General features: G+C 54.8%; 1 protein-coding gene across 3 annotated transcripts in view; it reads left to right on the forward strand.

The window, feature by feature from the left end:
* Esrrb (estrogen-related receptor beta) overlaps positions 1-7,850 on the forward strand; it is a 168,712-nt gene extending 160,862 nt beyond the window's left edge. For all 3 annotated transcript variants that reach the window (XM_013517291.1, XM_005390154.2, XM_013517292.1), the window contains exons 6-7: positions 906-1,175; positions 5,099-7,850. In XM_013517291.1, coding sequence (XP_013372745.1) covers positions 906-1,175; positions 5,099-5,343 — 515 coding nt within the window. In that variant the 3' untranslated portion in view covers positions 5,344-7,850. The remainder of the gene's footprint in view (positions 1-905; positions 1,176-5,098) is intronic.
* Positions 7,851-9,438: the final 1,588 nt, after the last annotated feature.

The following is a 9,438-nucleotide window of genomic DNA, read 5'->3' on the forward strand; positions in this document are numbered from 1 at the left end:
TGTTGTCTTCATTTTGTAATCATCTTCGTAATCGTTGTCTCAGGCAGACCTTATAGTGGCTCTTTGCCTCTAATGTTGTATCCATTTCATGGATGAGGGTGAGGTTTGGAGCAGTTTCATGGCTTCCATAAGGTCAGGGGCAGAGTACATGGGGCACTGGGGCTCGAGGCCAGCCGATGTGTGCAGCGCTTTGACAAGTCATTGTTACGATTCTGGCTCCTTCCCCATCCCCAGCCTCCTTTCATTGTGGAGCCCGCCTCCTGTGAGCGGGGAGGGGAAGCCTCAGTGATTCTCAGCTCCCAGAACAGAGCTGCTGGGTCATCATTAAGGGAGAGTGATGGCCGCAGGTGGTGTGGTGGGTGACTGACCCTGTTGGGGAAAGGTTGTGCTGAGAGAAAGTGTCCTGACCGAGGCTTTGATTCCCCAGTGGGCCCCGGCTTCTGCCGGTGGCTGGGGATGGCTGAGCCTTTCCTGGTTGGCCGTTGGTCTCTTAAAGCTGAGACTTCACAGGGAGACTCAGGTATCATTTTAAAGCACAAAGTGCCCCCCACCCCTTTGTTTGAGAGAGCCTGGGAACTCCCGGAGTGGAAGAGACTCTGTACAGCTGCTTCCTGATTCGACTATGAATTCAGTGCCTCTTAAATTACAGAGCAATTAATTAATCACGATGCCTCTCCAGACATTTGAAAAATACCCTGGAAATAACAATCACAGTGATAATAACAACTGTCAATATTGACTGAGCTCGTATTATGTAAGTCTTTCCCATGAATTCCAAGTCTGACTCATTCTCCAAAGGAAGAGCAATGGTTTAGTAGCTACACAGGGAGGAGTGCAGCCCACCTCCCTGCTACCCCATCCACCTCCTGACTGCTGCTGTCCCCCTCGCTCCTCACTCCCCACAGGCTTCTCCAGCCTCTCGCTGGGGGATCAGATGAGCCTGCTGCAGAGCGCCTGGATGGAGATCCTCATCCTGGGCATCGTGTACCGCTCTCTGCCCTACGACGACAAGCTGGTGTATGCCGAGGACTACATCATGGACGAGGAGCACTCGCGCCTGGCGGGGCTGCTGGAGCTCTACCGCGCCATCCTGCAGCTGGTGCGCAGGTACAAGAAGCTCAAGGTGGAGAAGGAGGAGTTTGTGACACTCAAGGCCCTGGCTCTCGCCAACTCAGGTAAGGGCAGAGTTGGGCCCGCAGGAGGAAGGCAGAGGCGAGCCTCAGGTGGTCTAGCGAGCCCAGCAGGCACATCCTTGGTGCCACGCAGTTAAAAAATGTTGGAGTTATGACCTAGACCCAAGCCCTCGTTTTCCAAAATGAACCCAAGTTTCTTCCTCCTCCTCGCATCTTTCAAATTGCCTGAGTATAAGAAAACGAACAATTCCCAAATGAAGGGTTTAGTCTGGCATTAAAAAGGAGGATTTTGCTCCATTTGTTAAACATCCATCAACTTCCAGCTACATTGTCTGGGGTGTGGAGCTGGGCATTGGGTAGTGTGGAGTGAGCTTGAACGTGATCTGTGCCCACAGAGAGCCTCCATATGGTGCAGGGTCCTGGGCTGAGGGCTGGGGATGCAGGAGAAATACAAGGTCCTTGCCCAAATCACAGGTCAGGAGTACACTCACGTGGCAGTGAATCGCCCAGGTTTGAGTCAGATTGATCCAAGTTCAAATTCTGACACTAGCACCAAGATCTAGGTCAACTCCGTGCCTTTGGGTGTGTGGTGTGATGGGGATATTCTGAGAGCCTTCTTCAAGCACTCCGTGAGTAGTAAAGATGGATTGAAGACAAAGTCCTTAGCCTAGTGCCTGGCCTAGAGGAATGCTCCGTATCCTTGTTATGCATGTTTGAGGAAACAAAGTATTATCAGCAGATGGACACACACAGGGTAACCGGCTGCTTTGGCCCACACTCCCCACCTTTTATCGGCAGTCCCAGGAGAGTTCAGGAAACCCTTCAGTACCCACCAAACCGGGACAGTCAGTCACCCTAACCATGGCTGCATGGTGCATGCAGGGGACACTGTTGATGCTCCACTTGTCCCCTTTACCATTAGTGCTCCCACCCACAGCTTCTGAATTTTGCTACTGGCAGCTCACAGCGGCCCCTTGGCCTGCCGCCCCTCTGATACTGCTCCCTGGCTGTCAGCCAGTGTGGATGTGTATGGGGGAGCAGATGTGTGGAGCAGAGCTCTGCACAGGATCAGGCCTTACCTTCTCTGAGCTTCCTGTCTCCACGTCCTTTCTCCTGAGCACACAGCCTCCATCAGTCCCTGGACTCAAACCTCTGCCTCAGGCTGTGCTCCTGGGGAATCTAACCCAACACACGGAAGGAAACATTTTGTTTGTTCAACTGCTTTTTATTAATAAGAAATGAATGCAAAATAATACAAAGTCACATACTTCTAGAGAGATCACTTAGGTACTTTCAGATTCCAAACTTGTAGCATATTTATAGGAGAAAAATAATGCTTTGGGTTTTACCCTACTTTAAGAATAGTTCTAGATTTACAGGTAACAGCAGGTAGTATATACAATTCCATATTCTGCTCTGTCTCCAGTGCAGTTCCCTCTCAGTGTCTTGCATTACTGGAGTAGTTTGTTAATTAGTGAGCTGATATTGACGCAGTATTCTTAACTAAAGTTCCTAGTTGCCATTAGGGCTCACTCTGTGTTGTACCTGTCTATGGGTTTTGACAGTGTATGCTGTTTCTCTACCATGACATCATACAGAAGAGTGTCACCTGCCTGTGCTTCGTATCTTCTGAGGGAAGCATTTTAGCCAGTCCTGCAGAGATTTAAAGTGTGAACTTCATGGTCAGCTGGACCTGGGTTCAAATCCTGCCTCTGCCACCTGCTTGCTGTCAAGCAACCTGACCTCCCTGAGTGTCAGTGGCCTCATCTTTGAAATAAGGAGAGTAACAGCTCATGATGAAGAAAAATACGCAGTGGTGCACCTAAAGCACGGGGCATAGTGCCTGCCCCAGATCTGTCTTCACTCGTGGAGCTTCTGCTCGGCTCTGCCAGGCCTACTGTGGGCTGCCTGAGGCAGGGTCAGTTGGAAGGAGCCCCTGCCCTGGGGGAGACAATATGTGCACAGCTGAAGCAAAAGCCAGTGGCCTCTGTAGGAGAGGCTGCGTAGAGGGCTTCAGGCGGAGGAGCCTTCATCTGGGCAGGAGCATCCTAAAGCGAGTGGACTCCGTGGGCCTGTGGGCCTGGGAGAGGGAGGGAAAGCTCTGTCGTGGAGCACTCTGCTAGGGGCAGGATGCAGGTTAGAACAGACGTGGGGGCTGTGTGGCTAGAAGAGCCGTCTGGGTCCACTGGGAAGGTCAGGGTGGGATGGGTCAGCCCAGGGAGCCAGGAGAAGCGGCAGGGGTGAGACCTCCCTTGGTCTTGGGGCAGGAACTGACCCTGCAGCCAGAGGAGAGAGGGTTGCCCGGAGGAGGAGGGAGCCAGGAGCTGTCATGGGGGAAGCCCTGAGGACCGCAGTTGGTGCCACTGCTGAGGCTGAGTGGACAGGGCGACCCAGGGGAGTCCAGTGGCTTGGGCCGGAGGATGCCAGGCGGAGGGGCAGAGCTCATTAGAGATGGGCTGTGGCCCCAGAGCTCGGCCCTCAGGAGCCTGCTGGCCGCCGTTTACCCTGCATCCAGCCATCTCCAGACCCCTCTGGCAGCAGAAAAAATTCATAGCCATTGATTTTGTAATTAACAGTTTATCAATGCCATCAATACAGACTTGCTGATGGATTGTGAAGAAATTAATCTTGCAGTGTTATTTTATTTCATTTTTGGTCGAAGGCAGCTGCCAGTTTCGGCCTCCTTGGGGAGACGGGGGTGGGGGCGGTAGAGGGGGAGCTGGCCAGAGCCAGGGCCCAGCCTAGCAGGGACAGCTGCATTTTGAGTGCACACAGTAACTAAATGGCGGAGTGTAGTCATATTTTATCTCTTAGTTGGCAAAGGCCTCGTATAGTGTAGACCCAGAGAGGCTGGGGGGTCCCTGGAGCCAGCCAGTTGGTGCAGCTGCCCCTAACAGTCTGCAGTTTCAGCTAACCAAGAAGGAAAAAAGAAAAGCAAGCAAGAAAGTCTTTTGTGGGAACTCAGGCGATCTGTGCAGCCTTCCTGATTACTTGTCTGGGCTCGCTCCCTCCCCTGCCCCCTCTGGCAAGCCTCGGTGCTGCAGTTCAGGATGGACCCAGGTCCCTAAGGAAAGGTCCGGAGAAGTCGCACAGTTGCTCCGGCGGGTGGCACCGGCGGGTGGCATCCTGGAGGTTCTTTGCTTTGCTTGGCTCAGACACAACTGCAACCCACTGGTTACCTCTCTGTGCTCCTGAGATTTTGATAAATTTCCTTCAGACCCATTCACGTCCTGAGTCAAAGCCCTCCGAGGTACATACGCTTACACACTACTGGGGGTCAAACCCAGGGCCTAACATACACCAGGCAAGTGTTTGCTCCGCCCTGCCCTACCCAGTCCCCAGGATCTCAGGCAAGGCCCAGCAGCTCTGTCCACCACCGTGCCTCAGGGCCCCCACTTCAGGGCGCCCCAGCGGAGAGCTCATCCCTTTTTGCTGTCTATAACCAGAACTGTGTGAGGTCAGGAGGGCAGCCTGGAGGAGTGGCGCCTGGCAGCAGGGCAAGAGGTCCAGTGGAAGTGCTTTACAGGGTGATGGCGGTGGGGGCGAGCCTGCCACCTAGCGTGCACTTCTCCTAAACCCTCAACATAGGTGACTCTCGAGCCTTTTACAGTAGGTTCACCAATAAGGAAGATAAGGCACAGAGAGGTTAAATTGCCTAAAGTCACACAGCTAGCAAGTGAGGGCTGCAAGCGCCCATCTCTCAGGCTCCACGGTACCCCTGCACGGCTCTGCCCGGGTGCAGCCCCACAGTGTCTCTGCCACCTCCTCATGGTGGATTCTTGAGAAATGTCCTCCACTGATGCCTCTTCTTCCCTGGGTCTGAACCCCAATTCTGTCCTTGGCCTCTGTGACCTCCCTGAGCCTGGCTCTGCTCTATAAAGTGTGGGTTCAACGGCAGCCCCACCTGCCTGCTAGTCCCTGCCCCTCATCACTGGCCAGCACTGATGCCCACTTTGTGCCCACAGATTCCATGTACATCGAGGACCTGGAGGCTGTGCAGAAGCTACAGGACCTGCTGCATGAGGCGCTGCAGGACCACGAGCTGAGTCAGCACCACGAGGAGCCGCGGAGGATGGGCAAGTTGCTGCTCACGCTGCCCCTGCTGCGGCAGACAGCCACCAAGGCCGTGCAGCACTTCTACAGCGTCAAGCTGCAGGGCAAGGTGCCCATGCACAAACTCTTCCTGGAGATGCTGGAGGCCAAGGTCTGATGGCCTGGCACACGGACCTGCAGATGGACGGACAGTGTGGAGACTCGCTGTCTCCAGCCTCGACCTCCGACCCCTGTATGGCCCCAGAGCAAGGGACTTCCTGCCTCCGGGCTGTGTGCGCAGACTCCTGGCTGCAGGGGGTGGGGCAGGGCGTGGGGCTCATCTGTCACCTGCTTTTTCTTTGGTACATTTTTCCTTCTCCATGGGCTGCGCTGAGGCCTGGGCCTGCGCTGACTCCCCTTGGCACTGGAGACCACTGGAGGAAGCGCCCCCCACCCCACCGGATCACCGAGAGGCAGCATGTGTTTCCTGACCCACCCCCGGCCTGCAGCCCGCGTGGGCAGTGTTTGGTGCATCAGACTCTGGCAACTCATTTGGGTGCCCCCTGGGGGTGTCGTTCACAAAGGGCAGGACGTCAGGAGTCTCTGGCAGCTCTTTCCAGGTGTCCTGCCTGCCCCAGTGTCTTCTAGGATCCTCAGGAGGCCCCACACCTTCCGCAGTTCACATGGGTCCTTCCCTTCTCAGCCCCACATGCTCAGCTCCCGGCCCCGTACACCTGCGGGAGTAGCAGCGAGAGCTCCCATGTTTTCCTGGGTACCCATCCCTTGGTGCTGTCCCGTTCGCACCCCAGTGCCGCACCGGTGTCCCCATTCTCTGCCCCCAGAAGGCCCTCCCCTACCTCAGGGCTTCTGCCAGCCGCAGTGCATCCAGGCCTGGAGACACAGCTGTGCTGACTCAGAATAGAGGGTCCAGTCTGGTCTCCAGAGAACCTGGGGTCTGTGGGAAGTTCCGGGGCCTGGCCCCATCCAGGGACACTTGGAGGCTCTTGCTTGAGGCCAGCAGCCCTGAAAAGGTCCAGCAGGATGGGGGAGGCCCCAGCCAGTCCACGTCAAGCACAGAGAGGCCTGGCCACAGAGTACGGTGCAGGGGAGCTCTGGAGGGGGGCTTCAGAGGAGTCCAGCCTGCCTGGTCCTCCTTGGCCTCTAGGGTAGCAGGATCTGGTGCCCTGGGGAGGGCAAGACACTGACTTGATGGGAAGGAGGACATGAGGAGAGACTGACTACTCTGCAATCGGAAGAAATGGAGCACGTCTGCTGCAGGCACATCTGCTGGCAGAGGTGTGGCGGTAGCTGCCTGGGCATCCCTGGCGGGATCCCCAGTCTCCAGCTTCTCTGCAGGTCCCCACCATCCAGTTCTGCCAAGGACTTCCCAGGTTTTCACACGGAGCTCTGGGTCCCAGGAAACCTTCAGTCCAGGTGCATGGGACAGTGGCTCGCCCTGCTGCTGTGGGTGGCCCTGAGCCACTTCTCACCCACTGCGGCAGCAGCTCTGAACTCCCTGTCAGTGCTCATGGGTCGGCCTCATGGAGGATCCCTGGGGATCAAGGGGGTTCAGTCCATGATGGAAAGTGCTCTTGCTACCTTGTGAGGCAGGGATAACAATAAGTAGGCCTGGGTCCCCAGGCCACACCCTGCTCACCTAGCTTCCCCTCACCAGAGAGGCCGGCAGCTCCCATCTGGCCCTGGAACAGTGGGCTTCTTGCATGCTTTCCACCGGAAGCAGCTCTGCTAGTCTCCTCCGTGGCCCGATGCCCCCAGAGACAGCCTGACCTGAGCCTCTGCTGAGATTCCCCAAGGTCATCCTGAGAGATCCCCTCCTCCTACCTGTGGGAAATCTGAGGTCTGAGCAGACAAGTCAGCACTAGAATCACCAGTGCCTCCCCCTGGCTCTCCACGCTGCCTCTTGGCTCCGATCCAGTGGTCAGACATGTTAAAGGCACCTTGGGGAGTTCAAGGAACCTGCGTTAAACCTCAAGCCTCCCACATCCATTAGGGCCCAGCCCCAAGGGGCAGTTCTGAAGAATCCTCATGTGAGAAGTTGAGGTATATTCTCTGCCCTGCGTCGCTGCACTGCACGCCCCCAGGAAGGGGCAGAGGGTGGCATTTCACACTGTGCTATGCAGTGTCACGAGCCCAAGTGTTGGCCCATCAGTGTCAGCAGGGACTTGAACACAGCTGGTACCTGCATCCTGGCTCTTTCGGGGACAGCATGTGGGTCCTGCTGGGCAATGGTGGGTGCCCTGCACAGGGCAGCTTTGCCTCTCTGGGTCTGATGCTTCTCCAAGTTACCAAGTTAGAGCACCTTCTGGCAGAAGGGGCGTGGCTTCCTGAGGTAGAGATGCTACTAGTACCAGTGGGAACCCTGTACTGTGGGACACGCTGGTTCGGGCTTGCTGGGTCTCCCGGGTATCTGGAGCAGAAGGGTAGGGCCAGCTGCTTCGTGGGAAGCCCGATGAGGGCCTCCGTAGGGAGGCAGGACACTGACCTCTTGGGACGGGAGGAGAGTGAAGAAGACCCCACACCCCCAAACAACAGGACCCAAGTTTACCCCCCTAATCTGCCATTTTTGAAAAATCTGTAAAGAGGAAACATCCCTTCTCAGTTGTACACTCGTGATACAGGTCATTTGAAACAAACCAGGAAATAAAACATAAATCCAACCACTGAGAAGGTGGTGCTGGCTGGGTTTTGTTTGGTTCCCTTGCCCCTGTCCTTCCTGAAGGCTCCAGGGGGCTTCATCGCGCATACGTTTGAGAGTGTTGCCAGTGTCTGCAGATGGACGCTTTGATGATTTCCCAGGCCACAGTTTGAGGAAGAGACTTGCGGAGAAGGGACAGGAGGAGGTGGCAGGGGCTGAGAGACCAGGGGCCCATCTGTCTGGGGCACCCTTCCAGACTCTCCTCCCAGGCCAGTCAGGAGTGACAGAATTGTGACAAAGAGACTGAAGGGCCCAGGATCCATGCCCACAGAACAGCACCAAAGAAAAGCACTATGTGGAAAGATGGCTTTATTTTGTAATGATAACACAGCTGGAATGGCTTCTTGAGATGTATATATTTTTAAGATGGCAGTCCCTTGTTGCCGTGTCACTCTCTGTACATGTTCCCCCAAGGCCCCCTGTAAATCACACTCCCTAGGATCCTTCCATCCTGGCCCTGTGCGTCTGGACTCTAATAAACAAGGAAAGACCTGTTGGAGAGTTTTTTCACACGTCTTTCCAGGCCTGTTGTCCTCTGGACAGCACTGACCCTTGGGTGTGAGGCTGAAACTAGGCCAGGTTTTGGAGGGGCGGGGAGCCACAGCCTCTGACTTGTTCGGGTAAGCGGGACACACGGGTTTATTTTTGTATGTGTGTGTCTTTTTGAGGCAAGGTGTCGCTATGCAGTTCAGGCTGGCCTTGAGCTCACTTTGTAGTCCAGGCTGGTCTCGAACTCACAGTGATCCTCCTGCCTCAGCCTCCTGAGTACTAGGATTACAGGTGTGAGATACCACACCCAGCACACAGGCATTTTAAAAGCATGATCACTGCTTGCCTAGAATGCACAAGGCCTTCAGTTCAACCCCCAGCACTGTACACTGAACAAGACTGATGAGCAGCAAAACAGTGCAACTTGAGAAGTAGGGTCCAGGTCTGAGAAGTCCCCCTACTGTTCTTTCCGAGGCCATCATTTTTATTAGTGCCAGAGAGATGGGACATCAGGTAAATGTGAACCACAAAGAGTCCCTTAAGATGTTGAAATGCATCCCAGTACGCACATACATAACAACCACGTGTTCAGGCCGGGCACATCAGCGTCAGAAGCAGATGGGAAAGCTTCAAAGAGATCAAAGATCAAGGTGCCTTTTGTTGCAAGTAGGACAGCCCAATTTATAGTAGCTTATACAGTACATATGTAGAGAGAGGAGGAGGAGGAGGAGGAAGAGGACACGGGAGGAAGAAGAGAGTGGGGCAGGTAGGGTTTGATCCAAGGTTTGCAAAGTTAGTAGGTTTATGGCTCAATTTTTCTGATTCAGTTCTGTTTGCTTCATCCTCAAGCTAGACTCTTTCTTGGTAACAAGAAGGCTGTCCGTTTTATATTTCATACCCTGGGGGAGAGGGAGAGAAAAGTCTCTTCTTGCAACTATGAATAATGCCTGAACTTGCTTTTGAGTCCCAGAGTGGGCCCAGTCCTACCTACTCTATAGCGTCTCTTAACACCATAAATGGCTGGATTCGAAACCCAGAGAAGCCCACAGAGCCCACATCCATGGACAG

This window comes from Chinchilla lanigera, unplaced genomic scaffold (assembly GCF_000276665.1).
Source record: "Chinchilla lanigera isolate Chin_1 unplaced genomic scaffold, ChiLan1.0 scaffold00037, whole genome shotgun sequence".
NCBI lineage: Eukaryota > Metazoa > Chordata > Mammalia > Rodentia > Chinchillidae > Chinchilla > Chinchilla lanigera.